This window comes from Eublepharis macularius, chromosome 17 (genome assembly GCF_028583425.1).
Source record: "Eublepharis macularius isolate TG4126 chromosome 17, MPM_Emac_v1.0, whole genome shotgun sequence".
Taxonomy (NCBI): Eukaryota; Metazoa; Chordata; class Lepidosauria; order Squamata; family Eublepharidae; genus Eublepharis; species Eublepharis macularius.
In genome coordinates this window covers 2,539,121-2,562,613 of record NC_072806.1, presented here as the reverse complement: position 1 = coordinate 2,562,613, position 23,493 = coordinate 2,539,121, and the positions used below count along the sequence as shown (strand labels likewise).

At 46.1% G+C, this 23,493-nt stretch overlaps 1 protein-coding gene across 1 annotated transcript; it reads left to right on the top strand.

Moving 5' to 3' along the window:
* The first annotated feature begins 1,811 nt into the window (after positions 1-1,811).
* PLOD1 (procollagen-lysine,2-oxoglutarate 5-dioxygenase 1) lies at positions 1,812-23,064 on the top strand. Its single transcript, XM_055001965.1, has 19 exons — positions 1,812-1,951; positions 5,799-5,890; positions 6,723-6,859; positions 7,548-7,711; positions 9,027-9,139; positions 9,662-9,725; positions 11,167-11,264; positions 12,181-12,282; positions 12,761-12,892; positions 13,151-13,272; positions 14,859-14,963; positions 15,852-15,977; positions 17,456-17,597; positions 17,803-17,916; positions 18,298-18,363; positions 18,540-18,644; positions 19,556-19,702; positions 20,541-20,666; positions 21,390-23,064. Exons 1-19 carry the CDS (start codon positions 1,873-1,875, stop codon positions 21,543-21,545), a joined length of 2,190 nt encoding a protein of 729 aa, XP_054857940.1. The 5' UTR covers positions 1,812-1,872; the 3' UTR covers positions 21,546-23,064.
* Positions 23,065-23,493: the final 429 nt, after the last annotated feature.

The following is a 23,493-nucleotide window of genomic DNA, read 5'->3' as shown; positions in this document are numbered from 1 at the left end:
GCTTTGGGAAGGATTCTGTTGTCTGAGCATACGCAGAGTGCCTTTTTTCCTTGCGCAGAACCAACTTTGGAAAAGGGGCTGCGATAAAAATGCCCCTTCCCCGAGCATGTGCAGAGTGCAGACAGAACGAGAAGAACTCATGCATGGAGCAGCTACAGGGAGTTGTGGGGGTTTGCACGGAATGTGGCCTTCTTGGGCTCCTCTGAGCATCTGCAGAGGAAGGTGTTGTTTTGAAGAATACTTTTTATTTTATTGGTAAGATTAAAATCCTAATAAAAAGGGCAGAGAAACGAGAAAATAAAGAAAAAAGAATATAAAAGGAGAGAGAGAAAAGAGAAGAACAAAAATTAAAGGAAAAAAACCCAAGGAAAAATAATACATATTTCGTTTTTCTCAACCACACCTGTCATATCTTTACAAACATTATACTTACTTTATCAATACTGCCCTGCCCTGCCCTCCCCAAATTTATCTTCTTACAAATCAAATCCACAAATCATCAGTTTGTTTTTTCTCATCTCATGCAGAAAGTCAATACGGGGTTTCTAATTAAAGGTAGACAATGTTTTATCTCTGATCAGAGCTGTAAGTTTAGCCATCTCTGCTAACTTCATCAGAGGAAGGTTTTTTGAAGGATTCTGTTTGAGCTTACGCAGAGTACCTTCTTTCTTGCGCAGAACCAAGTTTAGAAAAGGGGCTGCGATAAAAATCCCCCCCCCCGAGCATGTGCAGAGTGCAGACAGAACAAGAACTCATGCATGGAGCAGCTACAGGGAGTTGTGGGTTTTTGCACGGAATCTGGCCTTCTTGGGCTCCTCTGAGCATCTGCAAAGTGCTTTCCTACCCACGGTTGTGGGGCTAAAGTACTAGTACTAAAGTACTAGTTGTATTTATTTATTGTGTATACAGGATTACAAAGACCCCATTAGGTAATATAAATATCAAGTAAAATGTTCTGTTTCAGTATTTTTATCTACTTTGTATTGGATTCTTCTAATACTATGTTTTTTAAACTTGTGTCTATTTACCCTATGGCATTGTTTACGGAAATGTCCTTGATACTGTATGGAAATGTACTTGATACGGATTGTACTAATTTCGCACTGTGTAATCCGCCTTGAGTCTCAGTGAGAAAGGCGGACTATCAATCAATCAATCAAGATAGCCTTACTTGTTTATTTTGGAGGATTTTTTTTGTTTGTGTGTGTTTCTGTAATTAGGGTCTGCAAGATGTGGGTTGTTATGACAATGGCAGTGACGTCTCTGTGTTTAAATTGTGAATTAGTACACAACCCTTTCAACATCTCCAAAAAGTGAAGTTTTGATTGTAGATAAAGTTCTTATTTCAGTTGAAATGATGAATTGGTTAAAAAGCAAACAACTGTAGATTCTTTCATTTCTTGGCAGTCCTGTGGAGAAAACCTGAGAACAGAGGCAGTAATTCTGGCATAATTACCCTAAGTACACAGAAGATTTTGGATATGGACACACCACAAACCTTGACTTGTCTGCTCCAGAGTAAATCTACCAGAGTCAAAATGAGACCCTTTAAGACACCAGTGGTTTGGGTCCTGCAGTTTACATCTGTATTTTGAGGCTTGTCTTGTCTGCTCCTGTGGCTCTTATTTTCTCCTCCCTTCTTCCATCGCCCTGCATTTGGGATGATCTCTGGATCTCAATGCTGGGTGGGATGTCTGGAAAGAGGAGGAGCCCTCCCCCCCCCCCCCCGCAAGAGGCGTGCTTATTGCGTGGCATAGCAGCTCTGGGACGACTGGGAGGGACTTGTGGAAAGCTGAGTTGCATCCCATCCGCTTCTCCCAAAAGCTTAAATTTTTGTGTGTGCAAGATCCGTTGCAAGGAGCCCTTCCTAAGATGTCCCTCAGCCGCCTGGTTCTTCCACTTCTGTTGCTCTTCATAAGCAAGGGAAGTTGTGCCTCCAAACAACAGCACGGTAAGACTGGGGCTGGCCAGAAAAAGCAATTCAGACAGGGCTGATAACTCAGGGAGTGGAATTCTCTCCTTCCTCTCCCCTGCACGCCTAGATAGATCCACCTGGTTAGACATTGACAAGATCGTACCTTTTCACTAGTTATTGTGGACCATTGCAGATGCTGGCGAGCGTTGCAGACGTACTTAAAAGAACGTTCTTTGGAACTCACTTTCCAGGTGGCACCTTTGAGTTGAAGTGCCGGGATATGTTGTTAAGATTTCTTAATGCAAATCAGCCTCCCTGGTTACATTTCGGATTAATCCTCATTAGAGTGATACAAGTGGAAGGAGGCCTGCAGGAGGACGCGTTCCCCCTACCTCTGCCTCTCACACACCCCCTTGTAACTTTCCTTATGTGCCATGTTTTAATGTGTGTTGCCAAGTGGAATGAGAGAATTTTAAAAGTATTTTTGGTAGAGCACAAAACTCTGACCCACATTACAATCCCAAACTTTACCCATCCTAGCAAGTAAGTCCGGATAGGAATATCGTTCTAAATGGCGTAGAAATTTATCCTTCCACCTCTCTTTTATGCAAATGTCCTATTTCTTTGTCCTTCTTTCAAGGACTTCAGGGTGGCGTAAATTATTCTACCCCCTTTTTATTTCTCCTAACAACCCTGCAAGGCGGAGAGCGAGTTAATCAGCCAAGTTATCCTTATGTGATTGAGTGGAAATTGTAACCCAGGCCTCCCATAGCCAATACACTCCAGTGGCAAATATTTGGTGTGGGGGCTGGGTCCCCAGAGGCGCTCTCTGCATGAATATATCAGTGATGCGAAGGAGCACAGAACAGCCTGCTCCTAAAACTGTTAAAATATTTTTTAAAGTATTTGGTGTATGAAGTTTTGCCAGCTGGGCTGCAGCGACGCCATTTAGCAACAAAAGATAATTAAATTGCAATTCAGTCATGCTGCAGAAAAGTTTTCATTCTTGCCGCAGTCTTTAAAAGTAATCTGTTCACACATGTCTAATAGGGGAAGCGGCCAGTCTCCAGTTTCATGGCCTTTCTTAGGGGGGAGCTCTCAGTCCGAGTGCAGAAGAAGGAATCCAGAGGCTGGGGCACCTTTTCCTGCCCCCAGCCGCAATCACGCGCGGCACGTACGCTCAGAAGAGATGTTGGCTTGCCTTTTAAAAAAAATTGGCACTACCAAAAAGTAGGCCATATCAGAATATTTTATATGTATTTTAATAAAGTGAGATTTATTCAGAGTATATGTGTACAAAGCCCCCTCCCATTTCCCATCTGACAAGTGTCTTTTCCCATAACTCAGGAATTTGAAGACTTTTTAAAAAAATTAACAAGACAAGGGACTTTGCACAGGGTGTGCCTGGTAGCTTTTCCACATTCCAGCAACTTTGGAAGGCTGCACAGTGGATCTCTTTTCTTCCCCTTGCCTCCGAAATATGACTCCTCCATCTGTCCATTCGAGAGGCCCCTGATCTCCCGCTGGAGTTGCCAGCTGGCTTAGCAGACGTCAGAGAGTTACACTGCGTGATGCATCAATGGTTGGTCCAGAATTTAATCCGGCCTAGGCTCTTCCTCCACTTATAAACCTGTATAAGTTACCTTAATATTTACTGCTTTCTCTTGCTGCAGAGGGAGAGAAACGGGAGGCTGAAATCTCTCCTGAAAGATGTGAGAACCGGGGGGGGGGGGGCTGTTGGATCAGATCAAAAGTCCAGCTAGTCCAACATATTTCCATATCAGCCAGTCACGCCCCATGGCTCGAGAACAGCCTCCCGGAAAAGCTCCTACCCTCCCGGCTTTCTGGCAGGACAGAGCTGTTTTGGAGAGCTTTGGGGGGCAATGGAGGAATTTCCTGCTGGTTGGTCAGGACTTCCATTGTTTTTAGTTTTTTTTTTCATATGTTGCTTGAATATTTGTTTTTATCAAATAGTTTTTACATAGTTTTTACCTACCTTGGGTCCTGGGACTCCCAGGTGAAAGGCAGGTATATAAGATTTTAAATAATTAAACTAAATCAGTTGCTTCTGGAGACCCATCAAGCCGGGCAGGAAGGCAGCATCTACAGAGATGAAAAAGTATGGGGATGTGCACACATACACATGTATGAATATACAGTTCCCAAAATATAGCACGGCAGCATTTTTCTTGCATCCAACTCGGCATGTCCGGTCTCACTGATTGATGCACCAGATGGTTTGCCGTTACTTCTGGATATATTTTCTGGACCTACAAGGACTGATGTATTTGTGCACTCAGGAGCCGTATGGTTTGTGAAGGAGGCTTGTGTGTGTTCAGTAGCACAGGAAATGGCCAACACCACCCTGGAGGCACGGAAGAAACCTGAAAGCCAGACCAATGTCTGTCCTCAAGCTACCTTGACTCTGTGGACAAAGGCAGGGTTAAATAAACTACCTATTGGTTTTTTAAAAATTAGATTTATGTTCCACTTCATCAGGTCCTTAAAGCAGATTGTGTAATGTTGGACTTCGAACAATAACGTGGTTTGTTGCTAACTGGAAATGTACAAAGGGTGGTTCATTTTCAGACTTAATGGCCCTATTGCATAGCGGTATTGTAGAATTCTCTGAAATACCTCTTCTTCATAGATGCAGAGGACTTGAAAGCTTATGCTACAATAAAATTGGTTAGTCTTAAAGGTGCTACTGGACTCTTTTTGATTTTGCTACCTCTTCTTCAGTAATCCTAAAAATGTATGATCTGAAACATGCAACATCAGTAGCTATAACTGCAGAAGCTAACCTGTCATGTGGACCAGAAGCCAGCTGCTGGTTCTTGGAAGAATGGTGAGAGAGACAGTGTTCTCCATTCCCCTTCAAGGCAACCCATTCCAGGTTGGGGCTACCACTGAAGAGGTCTGGGATCACGCCAAAGATGTACATACACTCCAAACGGAGGGTATCATCAAAAGCAACTAATGTGAAGGATCACGGTCAACACGCAGAACCGGAAAGTGGGAGGTGATCCTACAGAGAGACAGGCCCAAGTTAGGAAGAGCATTGAAGGTGACAGCCAGCATCTTGAACTGGAAGCTGTGGTGGTGTTTTGTCACCTGCATCTGATAAACAGAGGTATTCTACTGCTGAACATGGAGGTTCTATTCCCAGCTGATGCAGTTGTTAGCCTGGGGTAGACCAATCCTTACAGCGGTGGCCATTGCAATGTTCTTCGGCCAAGAATTCCATGGCATAAGTATACGGTATATGAAGAAATACTTCTTAATATCCATCTTGAACAGCAATGTCCTTGGAGGCAGGGCTTCGTGTTAGAGCATCTGTTTGGCACGCAGAAGGTCTCTGGTTCAGTGCCCAGTGCGGCCAATCTGACCTTGATGGACAAACGGTCTGATTCAGTATAAGGCAGTTTCATGTGACCTGTGAAAGTATTCCTTCTAACGTCTTGAGAGAGGGTAGTTTCTCTTTGCTTGCTTTCTCCAAGCTGCTGAACAAGGAATGGTGTTGAGAGCAATGGGAGCGTTAGGATCTTCTGGTGTCAGCCAGAGGAGAGTCGTAATCAATCCAGTGTCCTGTTATGCTTAGAATATTGGACTAGGGTGAGATACAGGTTCACGTTCTTTGCTGAGCCACAATATTCACGAGATGGACTTTGGAGCAAGAGCTCTTCTCAGTCTAGTCTCCCTTGCTGTGTTATCGTTGAGACTCAACTGGAAGATGAGAGAAGGGGGTATCCCACCCATAGCTTTTGGCAGGAAGGAGGGATTTAAAAGAATCTAGCAGGCCTCTTTCGCTGAGTGATATTAAAGTGTCTCGATAGCACCAGGCATGCCTTTTAATTCTCCTTGTTCTTCCTCTTCCACACAGATAATTTATTGGTTCTTACTGTGGCCACCAAGGAGACGGAAGGATTCAGGCGGTTCCAGAGATCAGCTCAGTTCTTCAATTACAAGATCCAGGTGATGCCAACAGGCTGTCCGGATGCGGTGTTGCATATTGTACAGAAATGAATCTTGCCCAAACACATTTCCCAGATTAGAAAATAATAGGGTGGCATGGTTAGCAACACAATCCTGTACGTGTCTGTTCAGAAGAAAGTCATTAATTTGCTGTAGTGGTTAAGAGCAGCAGGACTCTAATCTGGAGAGCCAGGTTTGATTCCCCACTCCTCCGCTTGAAGCCAACTGGGTGACCTTGAGTCAGTCGCAGCTCTTTCAGAGCTCTCTCAGCTCCACCCACCTCACAAGGTGATTGTTGGGATAATAATGACATACTGTGTAAACCGCTCTGAGTAGGTGTTAAGTTGTCCTGAAGGGCTTCCTTGCTATAACGTAACTATTTATACTCAGTGCATTGTTATTAGTGTTAATTATAGATTATTATTAAAGTATTAAGATACCCGTCTCTTCCAAGTATTGCTTATGCTCTGTATTATGCTTTTGTTGTATCTTGGTGTTTTTTTTAAGTTTTGGGAAAAGTTACATAAAAACGCAAAATAAAAAGTTTTTAAAAAGAGTTGTCCTGAAGAGCAGTATATAAATTGAATGTTGTTATTATGATTGATGGCACTTACACCCAGGTAAGTGTGCATAGGATTGCATTCTTCAAGATGCATTTTTAACTTCTGTTTTTTAAATCTGTAGAAGGCTGTGCAGCCACTCTGACAACGGTGATTTTCATTCTCTACAATAGTGACTGTAGTCTTTGACTGAAACCAAATTTGTTTTAAATACATAAAAAGTAAGAAGGATGGGGAGTGCAGCTTCCTTACAATGCTGCTTAACTGTCTAGGTCCTCGGGCTAAATGAAGAGTGGCACGGGGGAGAGGACAAGAAGACGGCAGGAGGCGGGCAGAAGATCCGCCTCTTGAAATCGGCCTTGGAAGGCTATGCTGTCCAAGAGGACTTGGTCATTCTCTTCACAGAAAGGTGAGGGGACTGGAGGTCGAGTTGTGGAGCCATAACCCAGAGATCGCGTGTAGGTGTGTGTGAATCTCCAGGTGCACACGTCACTCTGGCACACCCCAGTTTGCAAATCAAGACCTCTGGAATATGAGCTCCTTCCCTATCCGGTTTCCCTTTTCTGGAGCAGATTATCTTTTCCCACCTTTTGCTGTCTTTAGCCTCAGTTAAGCCTGCCCTGGTGCAAACTGCAGTTAGTGCTAGCCAAGGTTTCCCTCTCAACCAGGGCTTGCTCCAGCTTTTCAATGTCAATGTACCTTTTTAGGTGCGTTACAAATAAATCATAATGAATGAAAAACGCTTGAGGCAATTAATGAATTATTTTATGAATTAGGGAATTAATTCATTTTTTGCATGTTACTCACACAGTGTGTGCTTTGGCAGGTGTTTTGCCTGATGTCACAAATAGGTCCTGAATTCTGATGCATTCGGACTCAGGCATTCTCTCCCAAGGGGCTGTGTTTGTCATTGAGACGTGAGCCCCTTCCCACCCAAGATCCTGTACCTTGTTGTGGCCCATCCTAGGGAAGGGGGGAAAAGTCTTACAGTGTTAGGACAAACCACCCTCTTCCTCCTTCAGCTAATTGGGGTGATTTCTTGTTCTTTTTCTACCCAAATCAATTCCTCTTCCCTCCTTCTCTTTTCCCCATTGTAGTTATGATGTTATCTTTGCATCGGGCCCCACAGAGCTGTTGAAGAAATTCAAGCAGGCTAAGTCCAAAGTTGTCTTCTCATCAGAAACTCTCATCTACCCTGACCGGCGACTGGAAGCCAAATACCCTCAGGTCCGAGACGGGAAGCGTTTCCTGGGATCTGGAGGTGAGAAGGGGGGCCGTCTTGGGCACGGAGGCTTGGAAAGAAAGGTGGTGACTTACACTGCCGTCCTAAACAGAGTTACGCTTTTCTCAGTCCTCTGAATGTAATGGGCTTAGAAGTACATAACTCTGCTTTGCTTGACACTGTTAAGCTCTGATATGGGTAAAAGGGTAACGTTGGGAAGAAAGAAATGAGCTAGGAGCACGTTTGGGTGCTGGGATTGTGGATGCCTCATCCTGATCTCTTCTGGTTTTGGCACTTTATGGCAGAAAATGCCAATGGATTTTTAGGATTTCCTTCCCGGTGAGGTCTAGAACCATGTTCTTTTTGAAATAAAGGAAGCAGAGCCTTGCCAATTCTGCAGAGGACACCTTGTCCTCCATAAAGAACTTACATTCAGTTCTTCAGTCGGTAGCCACAACTCTACCGGTATGCAAAACTGCTGAATAAACATATTTTCCCGGATCTATAGAAACGCATAAAATTTGCAGTTAGATAGAACTCTTTATATAGTGAAACACAAAGCATGCTAAAGCTGTTTATGCAGCCAAATGTTTTTGATCCTTTTAGGAGAGGCCTGATAACTTTTTTTTTAAAAAAAGGAAATTACTGTTCTCTTTTGCCTGATAAAGAATCTTGATAATTTCTGCACCTGCTGCAGATGGCCAGCGCCAGACGTTAGCTTTTCTCCCCTGATTTTTCTTATTCTTTTAAATGAAGTTGACAGTGGTAGAAAATCTCACGTGGTCTCTGTGGTCTCTGTCGGCTGGGGCGCAGCAGTCACCAGCACAGATGCCACTGTGGGGCCTTGTGTTGGGAGAAGCATGGGGGTTTGTAGCAGGCTGGGCAAGGGACTCCAGTCCATACCTGTACTTGGCCGCACAGATCGGCAAACCATGGTGGCTGCTTCTGATAACTTCATACAATTGGAGGAAGGCTGATTACAAAGTCACTGCCATTCTCCTCACTCTCAGTCTCTTCCTCCTTCCTCAGCCACCCCCTGCTTTTCAAAACAGCTTTTAAGGCATGTCCTAGCCAAGGGCTCTGCCCTCGGGAACTGCCCTCCACGTTGCCTCTTCAGCCTAGTAGCATGCCCCCTCTCATAAGGGCATCCTGCAAACACGGGACAGCCTCATGAGGGTGTGGGAGACCCCAGGAATACCCATCCCGCTGGGTATTCAGGGTTGATTCCCACCTCCTACCAGCCCTCAAAGTGGACCAAAGCAGGGTGTCCCACACTTTGACCCACACTCTAGTGTCCATGGCCGGAGCCCCTGAACAACCCTAGTCACAGCCTCCCTTCTCCCTCTTCCTACAGGGTTCATTGGCTATGCTCCTTATCTCAGCAAGCTTGTAGCGGATTGGCAGGGCCTTGACAGTGACAGCGATCAGCTTTTTTATACAAATGTCTTCTTGGATCCAGAAAAGCGGGTGAGTACAATGAAGTGAGAGCTGTGATCCATGTGCCCTTGGTAGCTCAAGCCAGTGAGAATGTGTGACCGAGTGATTTCCAGCTTGCATGGTCTGTGTCTTTAGTTGTGAGAATCCCCATGGTCTATCAGCGTGCTTTGAATTAGAAAGCAAACACTTAAGATCTCTCAACAGGGATGGGAAAAGTCCAAACGCCTGACTATAAGCTGATGTGGTCATAATATTCATACCAAACCTGATGATCAGTAGGGCAGCCTGAGAGGGTAACCCACATACCTGGTACGGGTTTCTGTATACTCTTCAGGGCATGCAGAAAATTATTAGCTGGTAAAAAGAAGAAATAAGAACATGAGAATGAATGAATATGGAAAATTAGCCGCCAGAAATTGACCAGTGGCCCACAGTCTGCTTTCTGCCTTCTGTACATTCCCAGTGTAAATAATTCTGCAGCTGGCAAATGGTCAGAACTGATAGCCTTTTGGGTCCCTTTCCAATCCTGATTCTATTTCTTTTTCCTACCAGGGAAACCTCAATATCTCTTTAGATCATAGGTGTCGGATCTTCCAAAACCTGAATGGTGCTCTAGGTAAGAAGTTGGAAATGGAGCGACATCCATGTAGAATCATAGAGTTGGAAGGGTCCTCCAGGGTCATCTAGTCCAACCCCCTGCACAATACAGGACATTCACTACTGCCTCCCCCCACACGCCCCCAGTGGCCCCCTGCTCCATGCCCAGAGTCCTTGAAGCAGCTATTTAAGATGCGCCTAAGCTGATACATTCTGGACCCCCTTTCTAGAGATGGGAGAGTCTAGGCCAGATCCAGAATCCTTTGCAGTCTTGCCCCAGGGTCTCAGCACCCTAACATGCCTGGCTTCCGTTTGCAAAGTACAGGCTGCACCACTCCACTGCTTTCCTGCCTTGCCTCTCTGATCTCAACACAGGTTCAATGAAGGGACCCAGCTCTGGGTGTGGAAGAAGGGAGTGGCATAGATGCAAGCTGTAACCAAGATCTGTGCCTAAGGCTTTGGCAGGTCTCTGAATGGTAGCAGTCAGGGGAAGGGAACCGGGAAGCCCTGGGTGCTTTGTGGAATGAGGTCATCGTGGGGTTGGGTGATGGAAAAGAGATGTCTGCAGCCCACACAGGGAAGTGCCTGCTTGCCAGCTTCCATCCTTGTGGTTGCTTAGAGGCAACGTAGAGTGCGCTCAGATCCAAAAGGGCTCTGGACATGGGGACAAACCAGTGATACATCTCATTCTGTGTTCCGTCTTCTGACTGGCCAGCCAGATGTATCAAGGGAGGCTCACGAATATAATATGATGGGAACAAGGTCAGTATCAGAGATTAGTGTGATCAGAAGATTGGGATCAGAGAAGAAAAGAGCCTTTGGCTTTTTAGGTGGAGCAGCTCCCTGGAGCTTGGTTAGACAAGCCCCTGGGTTGCTCAGCACCTTTTCCTTGACACCCTGAAGCAGCCTTGCAAGGTAACCATATGGAGGAAATTTGATTAGATGTATAACTTCCATGCATGGGATGAGAGAGTTGAAATTGGCTCCTTCCCTTTGCGTGTTCTTCCCAGCCCAAAATGACAGATTTCCCCCAAAGCCCATGAGACATTGCAGAGCCGAGTTGTTTTGCCCAAGGCCCTCCAAATTCTGGCCCTGGTTGAGATTATCCGTTCTTTGTTCCCCTCACTGGATAAGAGCTACTTGCTGGATCATACAGGGATCTATCTAGACCAGCCTCTGTGTCAAACAGATTCCCTTGGAAAGTGAGAGCGTGAAGGCTGTGACCTTCACCCTGTAGTTGTCCCCAGCATTTAGTACTCTGGGGTACATTGCCTCTAAATGCAGAAGATCTATTTTGCTAGCTTGGCTAAGAGAGGTAGACCGTTTCCAAACATAGATTCTGTGTTTTGAAATATGAACATCCTCTGTGTACTTAAACCTTTCTTTTCAAAGCCACATGTTCTAGCAACCCTTGTTGGCAATGAATTTGATTCCTCCCTTCCCCCCTTTTTAAAAAAAAGATGAGGTGGTCCTAAAGTTCGAAAATGGCCGAGTGAGAGCCCGAAACCTGGCGTTCGACACCCTCCCGGTTGTGATTCATGGCGATGGCCCTACCAAGGTAAATGAGGTCTCGAAGGAGAAGTTTCCTGGATGCAGAATCCAAGGCAGAGATGAGTACTTTATGCACTGAAGATATCTGAATTCTGGGCCCGGAATAAATTATTCAAATCAGTCTTTTATGTGGCCATGTAAATGAAATGTACTTGTTTTGCATAGTTCATTTCCACTCTCATAGCATAGCTGGGGTTCAAGGGGTTACAATTCCACTGCTTAGCTGCTGGATCTTTGGGGAAGCTTCGTGTTGCTCAGTGGAGTAACAGAGTAGAAAGTCTCAGATTCAGCCCCGGGCGACGGGGGTCTTGGAAAAAGATCTCTGCCCAAGAGTCTGGAGAGGTACTACGAGACAGGCCAGGCAGTGCTTAGCTAGATGGATCAACGGTTTGGGTCGGTATAAGGCAGCTTCACTAGATGTTCCCTTTCGTATTCCAGCACGCCAGTGCAGCGGTGTTGGCTAGAAAACTGCATTGCTTTGTTTGACCTGCTACTTAATTCCATGCTTGAGCACAGAACACACAGAGATCCTAGAGAACTGGCATGGGCCCAACTACTGTTGCTCGAGACATTACATGACATTGTTTTTATCTTTATGTTTACTGTCATGTTGTGCTGCGCTCTGAGCCCCCTTGTGGGGAGAGCGGACAGAAAGTCTAATAAATAAATAATAAAATAATAATAACAAGAGAGGGCCATCTCAATATCCTCTGCTCCCCCCTCCCAGTAAATTAACCTGTGACACTCAGAGCAGTGTGTGCCACGGATCAGGTGTATCCCTCCTTTTCATTCTGGCGTCTTTAAGTTCCTCTTTCCTAAGAAGGAGAGAAAAGTATGTTTGTTGGTGTAATCTTAGATACAGGGTGAGTTTTCTGTTTACCTTCATGAATTCAAGCATTCTCTCTCTCTGTGTCTCTTCAAAGTTGCAGTTAAATTACATCGGAAACTACATCCCACAGATATGGACCTTTGAGACGGGATGCACGGTTTGCAGCGAAGGCTTGAAGAGTCTCTCTGGCCTCAAAGTAAGAGCCAACACGAAATCAGGGTTGTAGGCAGGCAGTTGAAGGTCCACAGCCATTGGTGTTGTGGTTAAGAGCAGCAGGACTCTAATCTGGAGAGCCAGGTTTGATTCCTCACTCCTCCACTTGAAGCCAGCTGGGTGACCTTGGGTGAGTCACAGCTCTCTCAGAGCTCTCTCAGCCCCACCCACCTCACAGGGTGATTGTTGTGAGGATAATAATAACATACTTTGTAAACCACTCTGAGTGGCTGTTAAGTCATCCTGAAGGGCGGTATATAAATTGAATGTTATGTTATTAAAGACATGCTTGCCTTTGTGGTCTAGACTGGCTCTGAGCTCCCCCATTTCTCTATTGCCTCCTCCTAAAGAACCCTAGGACTGGTAGTTTTGTGGAGATGGGGGAATTGGCCAGAGATCTTTTAAACGCCTTGCAGAACTGAAGTTCTCAGGGTCCAGGTTACTTTTTGCTCCCAATGCAGGAGGAGGCGCTGCCAGTGGTTCTGATTGGCATCTTCGTTGAGCAGCCCACCCCGTTCCTTGCCTCCTTCTTCCAAAGGCTTCAGAAGCTGCACTACCCACAGAAACGCATACAGCTGTTTATTCACAACCACGTGAGTAATGTCGTCCTTAGGGAGGGGAGGCCGCTCCTTTCCCAGAAGTCTGCGCTACTCCTTTCTGCACTGCAGGCACTCACAATGCGGGCCTGACTTGCTGAGCTTTGGCACTCTGCGAGCTTTCGTGGTGGGCTGCCTGAAGAGGCAAAACCTGGAGCGGAAGCCGGTTGTAGCCTTTTCTTGACATCTGTAAAGCCAGCAAGAAAGCGTGATTATGGCTCTGGTGTAACGGGCATCCTTCTGCTTTGTGTTTAGGAAGAGCATCACCTCTCCCAGGTGGACAATTTTGTGGATGAGCACGGAGAAGAATATCGCTCCGTCAAAGTGATTGGACCGGAGGATCGCGTGGAGAATGCTGACGCTCGGAATATTGGCATGTAAGCACCTGGCCTTCTCTAGAAACTGAAACTGGTCTAAGGTGCGTGCGGTCAAGAGAGGAGCAAAATCTGGAAAGCCGTATCAACAAACTTTGAGGATAGCTTTTGCTTGTATTAGGGCGCCTGTTTTGCACTCAGAAAGTCCCTGACTTGGCCACTTAAAAAAATCTCCAGGGTGCAGGGCAGGGCCTTGATTTGGATTGGGACTGCAGTTTGCAGGGACAGTGTGATTAAGCCTCACGCCACACTGTTTGGCACAGAGGGAAAGCTTCCGTCCAAACTGGGCATCTGTGCACCCAAAAGTTTTTAAATCACAGACGTTTCATTCATGGACCTCCTGCCATATCATCTGTTTAGATCCTCAAGTAGAAGTGCAGGGAAAGGCCTCTCTCAGGATGAGACCCTGGAGAGCTTTGGCTAATCAGAAGAGGCAATACCAGTTATGTAAAATAGGAAAGAGTCCAGCAGCACCTTTAAGACTAACAAACTTTATTGTAGCATAAGCTTTCGGGAACCACAGCTCTCTTCGTCAGATGCATCTGACAAAGAGAGCTGTGGTTCTTGAAAGCTTATGCTACCATAAAGCTGGTTAGTCTTAAAGGTGCTGCTGGACTCTTTCCTATTTTGCTGCTACAAACTAAGACGGCTAACTCTTCTGGATTTAACACCAGTTATGGTAGACGAATGGTCTGACTCATTGTTAAGACCCCTTCCGATAAGGTTAGGTATGGGATAACCTTGTGGAATGACAGTGAAGCCTAAGAATTGTATAGTAACATCTGTGCACTTCGAGGGCTCTGAAAACGTGTTTCCTTATAAAGTACCGCACCCCCCCCATGCTTTATTGTCTCACAGCAGACTTTCTTTGAAGTTCAAAATTGTTTTATAAAGAATAGTATCTGCCTGTCTGCTGTTCAAAAGAGAGACTCAAGTCAGGATGAGAGAGCCTGGATCAAATCTTCCCTGGGTCCAAAAGTAAGTGACTGACTGTAAGTGATGTTCAAAGACAAGCTACCTTGCCCAGGCCATTCGAAAAATTAATAAAAGGCTATCTACCACGTTTGCCATATTGAGATCTTTTGAACAAGAAGGGGATTAGAGACATGACAGGATAATTTTTAAAAATCTCTTAAAATCCCTGGGGTATTCAGAAGCCCCCATTGATCGTGCCTGTAACAATTCTTTGAGTGATAGAGAAGGAGAGAGAGCATGTTGTTAGAATGCCCAAAGCGCTTTACGTATGTTATCTGGTTGTAAGCTTTATGCAGGGTAAACTGTGTTGTTATTGCTGCATTGCTGGAACTAAAACAGTGCCATGTGTCTAAGGCCACCTACTAAGCCCTTGGCGGAGGTAAGATTTGAACCAGGGACTCCCTGCTCTACAGCTCAGTCTCTTAGCCACTTGGCTACACCCGACTTCTTTTCTAGTCTGCGCCGACCATCTCCAAGGCTCTGAAAAATGGCAAAAATTGTGTTCCTCTCAGGCTAAAAGCCACCCAAACAGACTCTTGCAGATATTTGCTATGCCATGGACATGTGAGTGAGTGAGCTGTGTCTTGACCCGTTTATGTTTTGTCCTTCTCTAGAGATCTGTGCAGACAGGATCCTGTTTGTGAATATTACTTCAGCCTTGATGCCGAAACGGTGGTGAAGAACCCGGACACGCTGCGGATCCTGATGGAACAGAACAAGTGAGTTCCTTGGGGTGGCTTCTCCTTCCTCCGGTGGGTTTGGCAAGGCCTAAGAGAAGACCTGGGCCGAATCCACACCTCCCCTGCACCATTCTGCAGGCCTGAATCAGCCCTGGGAGCCGCTATTTGCCTCTCTGGAGAAACCAACATGTACTGATGGTTGCACGTTAGTTTCCCCAACTGAGCAAAAACACATCTGGGCCGATTCCAGACGACTAACCTGAAGGCGCTGCATGCCGCCATGTTCCGGATCGCGACAGGGAAAACGCGAAATATCGCGTTTTCCCCGTCGCGATCCGGAACATAGCGGCATGCAGCGCCTTCAGGTTAGTCGTCTGGAATCGGCCCTGGTTGGATGTCTCAGATTAGGAACATGACATCTGATCCGGGTAGAGGACATGAAGGGCTGGGTATAATTTAGCTACGTGTACTCCACACAAATTGCAACGTCCCAAAGATCTCAGATCGTAATTAAAAGAGGGAAAATGTACCACGTTTCTTGTCTTCATGGTTGCAAAGTTATGTTTGAAAAAGTGTGGCGTTATCTGAGAAAACTGCAGAAGGCATGGGCTAAATAAAACACCCAGTAGTGAGAGCCCTGCCTGCTTCCGTAACTCTCCAGAAGATAATAAAGTGAGGGGAAATGATGCAAACATATGCATGATTTGTATAATCTATACACATTATGGAATTGTGCTTTTCTTGGCATAGAATTTTGGAAGAAGTGTTTCGTTTTGTTTTTTCACAACCCTGGGAAATGCCCCGTCATTGCTTGTGCCAACGCTCCCTCTTGGTAACTAAATTTTCCTCCTCAGGATTTGTTCCCACTCGGTCACTGAATCCCGCTTCTTCTCTTCTTTGTGCTCCCCACTCCCCTGTCCCTGCCAGGTTTGTGATTGCCCCGCTTGTCAACCGCCTGGGAAAGCTGTGGTCCAATTTCTGGGGGGCCTTGAGTGCTGACGGATACTACGCCCGCTCAGAGGACTACATAGATATTGTTCAGGGACGAAGAGTGTGAGTGTCAAGAGAAATGCAAAAGATGCCGTGCAGCTACAGGTGCCATTTTTCAAAAGAGGTGGGGGTGACACCCTTTTCTTTAGCTGCAGGATGCTTTTTCATCACCCTTTGTTGCTCGCCAGGGCAGGATTCAGGCGATGGGCTATTGTGGACAGGCACTGGCTTTATCCCAGCGTCAGCTTGCCTCTCGGGCTTAGGGTTCAATTGTAGTTTCCTTCACCCTACTGCTGTTCACTGCCCCCCTCCCACGCCATTTGCAGCTCCCGATATCCTTTTCAATTGCAGCTGTGCTGCAGAGAGCAAGTAGGAGCCGCTGCGATGTTCCAAGAGCCAGTTGTGAGACAGGTGATAATCCTAGCGTCTGTGGCCAGAACTGTCCTTCTGCCAGGGGTGCCCGGCCATGCTGACCGTGGTGCCAGCCCTGTCCTAGCCACGCATCTCATCACTCTCCACCCCACTGTTAAGCACCAAGGGCTCTTGGGAGCTGTACTACTTGTACCCTATTTGAGACTGGCACGGAGAGCACATGCTCGGGAGGGGCTGTGGCTTAGTGGAGAAGACCCTGTTTGGCATGCAGAAGGTTTCAGGTTTAATCTCCAGCATTCCCAGTTAAGAGGATCAAGTGGTAGGTGATATGAAAGGCCTCCGTCTGAGACTCTGGGGAGGTGCTGTCAGTCTTGATTAGACAGTATTGACCTTGATAGGGACCAATGGTTTGAATCATTATCAGGCAGCTTCCAACTAGCTGGCATTTTAAACTTTTTAAAAATGATTGTTTTGTTTTTACCTTCCCCTGAGATGAAGGGTCATTTTAGCAGAATTCCCCTGAGATGCACTATTGTATTCATTGTACGGATCAAGTCGATTCAGCTGCCCATATCCTTTTTAGCTGCCCCCGTTACAATTTACTCCGCAATCAATATATTACTCCCCGGACTGAACGTCTACAGAATATTTCTGAACAACAGAAACTAAAGATCTTGCTGTCAGGCAAGATAAAAAAATGTACATGTGATCTGGCCATATTTATCCATGAAGTTATAAACTACTTATAAAATACTTGACGTATGGTCTGGAGGCTGTTAAGTTACAGGGAAAGGGGGGAAAACAAGGTATTGATCTACGCGCATAAGGTCCTCAGGCCAATCGCTGGTCCATCTGGCTAAAAGAAATAGAGGGAGTAAGTGATGTGAAAAACCTTTGCCCCCTCCCTTCCAGAAGTTTAAGGTGTCATCCCAGAGGCCTTTTAACGGATTTATAGTCCTGTAGCCTGTTCTCTTGCCATCATAATCTTTTCCGGGGTTTTGTTGGCGCTGACAGCCGAGGTGTTGACTGCTCTTTTTGTTTGATGGTTTTGTGCCGCTTTGCATGCACAAAACGAAAAAAGCATGATAATACATTTCCTAAAAGAAAATAATCCAGTAAAAGATTTTTCCTCCGCTGGTCCTAATTCTCCTTTCCTTTCTCTTTCTCAGTGGGCTCTGGAATGTCCCGTACATCTCTAGCATCTACCTGATAAAAGGCAGTGTCCTTAGATCGCAGATCGCTCAACCTGACCTTTTCCACAGTGGGAAATTAGATGCGGACATGGCTTTCTGCCACAACATCCGGGAGCAGGTGGGCACGCCAGGAAGAAGCCCTTCCTGGCAGCACGAGGAGGCAGATGCTGCACCCTGTGTTGTTTCTGTGGTATCCTCCCTCTTCAGCACGGAGGCCCTGAATGATCCCTTTTGTCTGCCCTCGGGGGATCCGCTACCGGCAGCACTCGTTGCAAAGGGCGCTGATTTGCTGTCGCTAGATTATTATCCTTTGTGTTTTGCAGGGCATCTTCCTGTTTGTGACGAATCAGCAGCACTTTGGGCACATCCTCTCCTTGGAGAATTATCAGACTACCCATCTCCACAATGACCTTTGGCAGATTTTTAGCAACCCAGAGGTGAGAGAAATCAGATGGCAGCATAGATGCCCCGAAGGCGTACGAGTTCAGCAGGAGTGCCAAAATTCTGCAAACTAAACGGGCCAGCTCGGAAAGAAGCAGAGATGGGGACCTGCAGAACTAATCAGAGACAAAGAGAGATGCCAGTCCTATCACAGCCGCACCTGTTGCGCCTCTGTCAGTAGATACAGCAGACTCTACACAGTCTCAGTGTACCTGTGGGGTCATTTGGAGAGGGTGATCTTTAAGGTACCCCAGACCAATTAGAGCTTTAAAAGTTCAAAACCATCACTTAAACGAACCTGAAGCCAGTGAGGTTGGATCAGACTTGGTGATCACCGTGGTAGAAAAGACAGCGTTTGTAACTTTTCATTTTCTCAGGACTGGAAGGAAAAATACATCCACGAAAACTACACCGCAGCCTTAAAAGGCAAGGGGATAGAAACGGTACGTAGCCCCAGCTTCATTTTAGGTATGGTTTACTTGGGGTCTAGTGGGATATAGTGACGGGGAGGCCAGTCCCTGAGGGCCTCTCAGTGTAGGGGAGGCAATTGCCCTTATTTTCTTCCCTTTGCCTTCCTCTCTTTACTGGCTGAGCGTCCACAGCTTCTCTGTCTTGTTAGCCCTGTCCAGATGTATACTGGTTTCCTCTGCTCACTGACACCGCTTGCGATGAACTGGTAGAAGAGATGGAGAACTTTGGCCAGTGGTCCAAGGGAGATAATACGGTAAGGCAGGCCTGCGGATAAGACCACAAAGGATACTAGCACTCTTTCATGTTTCTGCTACTTCACTGACTGCAGACTTTCATTGGGGCATGCCAGAGTTCTGAAGAAGGGTAGCACGTCCCCCCCCTGCCCGCTTTTATACAACATTCTTTGCCTGGTCACCTGGGGAGGAGTTTGACTCACCCCAGGTGACAGTTTACAAGGCTGGGGTGAGGAAATGTTATCATCCCAAGGAAATCTCATTTACTGCTGATAGTGTGATGAGAGCTGAAGGACCATGCGACCATTTTATCATGAACAATACTTCTTTGACCAGTGAGGTTAGCGATGGGAAGTGGCAGTTATGCCAAAGCTCTTCTTTGGAGACCACCAGAGTTAAACAATAAGGCCCTAGTTATGAGTGACCACAGTTAACATAACATAAGAACAGAAGTTCTGCTGGACCAGATCCAAAACCTATCTAGTCCAGTATCCTGTTTTCCACAGTGCCCATCTTGGTGCTTCTGGAAGGCTTGCAGGCAGGGCACAAAGCCCTCCTCCACCTGTGCCGTCCCGGCTGCTGCCTCTGGTCATTGATGCTCCATTTAGCCATCACTGACGGATCTGTCCTTCATGAATTTGACCATCACTCTTTTAACGTAATCTGTTTTAGTAGCAGTGAGTTCTACAAGTTTAACTGGGCAGCGAACTGTTTAATTACGCTTCAGCCCAGACCACTGAGATGGAGTGGGTAGGGTTTGATAGTGGTTGGGTCATTACCTTCTACTCTGATCGAGCCACAACGTCCAAGCATAGCAGCGTCTGGAAGTTCTGGCATAATTCAAATGTATAGGCACAGATTTTGAAACTAGGCTTTTGTTCAGTTTTCCACTTCCCGGATGACAGTCACTTTTTGCATAATAATGTTTCAGGACAGCAGGATCCTGGGGGGGTACGAGAACGTGCCGACTATTGACATCCACATGAACCAGATCAACTTTGAGCGTGAGTGGTACAAATTTCTCCTGGACTACATTGCACCCATCACAGAGAAGCTGTACCCTGGGTACTACACAAAAGTAAGCCCCATTTTTAAACTATTTATTTTATTATCAATATTTATAAATGACAACAACAACAACAACAGTATCACAGGATGTAAAAACACAGAACAGTATTTCAAGAATTAAAAAACAATAAAGAATTAAACAAACAATAACAGTAGCAAGTTGTGTTCCATGAATGGCATAATTAAATCAGTGGGCAAGAATGTGATAACATCATACAGAATTTGAACTATTAAAGTATTTAAAATAGGTAAGATTTGGTTAATTAATACATCAGAGAGGAGCTATGTTTCAAAGGTCTTTTGGGGATTTACCGCATAGGATTTTTGAGTGTATTCAGGGAAAAGTAACCAACTTTTCCTGAAGTTAGTTGTATAAAATGGACTATTGGTACTTTTAAATTAAGAAACCAGGAATGTTTATGAAAGCTGACAGGAAGAAAATTGATTCATTTGAAATGTGGTGCTGGAGGAGAGTTTTGTGGATACCATGGACAGCCAAAAAGACAAATAAGTGGGTTCTAGGATCAAATCAAGCCTGAATTCTCCCTAGAAGCTAAAATGACAAAACCGAGGCTATCATACTTTGGTCACATCATGAGAAGACAAGATTCTCTGGAAAAGTCAATAATGCTAGGAAAGGTAGAAGGCAGCAGGTAAAGAGGAAGACCTAAAACGAGATGGCTGGACTCAACCAAGGAAGCCACGTCCTCCAGTTTGCAGGATCTGAGCAAGTCTGTTAATGATGGGACGTTTTGGAGATCTTTCCTTCATAGGGTCGCCATAGGTCGGAGGTGACTTGACAGCACATAACACACACAGTGTTTATGGTGTTCTCTCTTCCCCTGCAGACCCAGTTTGAGCTGGCCTTCGTTGTGCGGTATAAACCTGACGAGCAACCATCGCTGATGCCACACCACGATGCATCCACTTTCACCATCAACATTGCCCTGAACCATGTAGGGATTGATTATGAAGTAAGTCCTTGCAAAGATCTTTCTGCCAGGAGAGACTTCTGGCAAGGCGGAGAGCAACGTGACTCGGAAGGAGGAAGTAGTCTTGCTGTAGGTTTGGGGGAGATATAGATAGACATGGTGGCTCTACTATGCCTCCCTCCAGCCCTTCTGGAAAAAGTACTTGATTATTTGGCTGCAGGCAGATTAATAGTGCAATCCTAAACAGAGTTACTCCAGTCCAGGGCTTTTTTTCTGGGAAAAGAGGTGGTGGAACTCAGTGGGTTGCCCGCGGAGAAAATGGTCACATGGCCGGTGGCCCCGCCCCCTGATCTCCAGACAGAGGGGAGTTGAGATTGCCCTGCGCGGAGGGCAATCTCAACTCCCCCCTGTCTGGAGATCAGGGGGCGGGGCCACCGGCCATGTGACCATTTTCAAGAGGTTCCGGAACTCCGTTCCACCGCGTTCCTGCTGAAAAAAAGCCCTGCTCCAGTCTAAGCCCATTGAAATCAATGGGCTTAGACTGGAGTAACTTTGCTTAGGATTGCACTGTTAGGTCCCTGGAGACCCTGAACTTTAAATTCTGACAGGCTCCTCTGTGAATTTCCTGAAAATTGCCCCGGGGGTTGTTGTTAATACATACAGATACAAACCTTGAACCGGTACCACACCCTTTACTGTTTCACCATAAAAAGCAGGCTCCTGTTGATATATGCAAGACTGGCTCTTGTTTCCCTTACCCCACAGGGCGGAGGCTGTCGTTTCCTGCGGTACAACTGTTCCGTCAGAGCGCCTCGCAAAGGCTGGACTCTTATGCACCCGGGTCGCCTGACCCATTACCACGAAGGCCTCCCCACCACCAAAGGGACTCGTTACATCGCCGTGTCTTTTCTCGATCCATAGACGTACACCTTCCCAAGGGGAGCAAGAGAAATACCTTTTCTTACCAGCTTTTGCACCAAAAACAAAAACCCTCCCAAAATTCACTGAGCGGATTTGCTTGGATATAGATCTCTGACATAATCTCTCTTTCACACACACCGCCCGTAGCAGGGAATCCAGCTGGTGCCTCCTACAGCAGTAAACATATTGTCATAAACGAAATATTTGACATTTAATGGCAACTCAAAATATGCTGCTGAGCAGGCAGTCTTCCCTCACCTAAGGGTAGGACCACCTAGCTTGTCAGCCAGAGTTTCTGTTTCTTGTTAGTATCCTTTAATTTGGATTTCTGCTTTGCCATAGGGAGGGAACATCTTGGATTGGAAACTCGGTCATTGTTTTGAAGATGGCTGGGCCACCTCCTCCTTCTCTGCTTTTTCCTCCAATCTGAAAAAAAACACACACACGCGCGCGCACACACAAAACATTTCTGTTGGATGAAACAAAGCTTGAAGCGACAGCATGTTAGAGAGCTGTGAAGGACTGCAAGACCCTTCAGCCCCATGCTGCGTTGGTGCTAAATACATGGTAAAATGTGCTTGTGAATTCTTTGTAGCCAAAGAAGGGGATCCCCTCCAGTCAGTTACGCCAAAGCAAATGCACAAGTGACTCCTGTCGTTCAGAAATAATTCCCAAAGCTGGAAGCATTCCACACACCTCTCTGCAGCAGGACAAGAGACCGTCTTTTCAACTGGCATTGCCCCACTTTCTGCAGGGGAGACACCAGGCCCAGGCATTTTGCAGCCCTACTTGCTGTGCTGCAGGACCCCCCCTTGACCTGGCATGGCAGGGGGAGGGCCCCAGAGGTGGCAAATTGCCTTGAGCCACTTCTGAGCCTGTCTTCCCTAAAACCTTGGAGCTGGGCGGTGGCCGAAGCACCACCCGTCAGGTGTTGAACCAGCCCCAGAAATTCTGGCATCTGGAATGCTTCTGAGGTTGTGAAGAGTGCCCGCTCTTTGAAAGGAAGAGAAGTGGGTTTTATTCTTTACATTAAAACGGACCGCAGACCAAAACACTTGTGATTATAAGCCACAGGCGTTTCGCTTCTGACAGAACACAGCTTTTGCAAATATCAATGTAAGGATAGAGTGCCTTTGAGCATGTGCCAAGTGCCCCTGTTTCCGCAGGGTGCCATCTCCCTTCTTTTAACTCATGCAAGTAAAAAGAATACTTGACAGCAACCTCCCCCTCCCCCCCAATTACATGGCCTTGCTAGCACTTAGGCAGAGGGAGAAGGTTTTGGCTGGACCAATTGCAATTATACCAGGAACAAAGTCTTGCACTCCAGTTTCATGCTCATCTGTTTCCCTCACTTTGGTGCAAGGTCCAAGGCTGCTCAAATCCAGTGCTGGTGAGAAGCTTTCCGAGAGCTGCACCTATTTATTCAATAGAATCAACCCTTCTTTTAGATTTTTAAAAAATCAGGAGGTCTAGATGTACAGATTTTTGACTGGAGATTTTTACATTAAAACTTTTACAAAAATGACCAAATGTCTGATGGCTGTTTGTTTCTTTGCCTGTGCGCTGGCAGTTTCCTACGGATGAATTTGTATGATCTGTCAGTTCACATAAGTTGCCAGCTTCAGGTTGGAACATTCCTGGGGATTACGGAGTAGAGCCTGGAGAGTGGCCTCAATGAGATCTATAATGCTGCAGAGTCCACCCTCCAAAGCAGCCATTTTCGCCAGGGGAACGGATCTCTGCTGTCTGGAGATCAGTCGTGATTCTGGGACATCTCCAGCCACTACCTGGACACTGGAAACCCTATCAGGCGTTTCTGGTGGTGAGACACTTGGAGTTGCTGGGATGTTTAGTAGGACTTCCCCTGGTTCTGTTCATTCTTCCTTTGGGCAGTTGGTATCAGGATACACTTATTTCGCTGTTCTTTTCAGTGTTGGCCCCCCTCTCC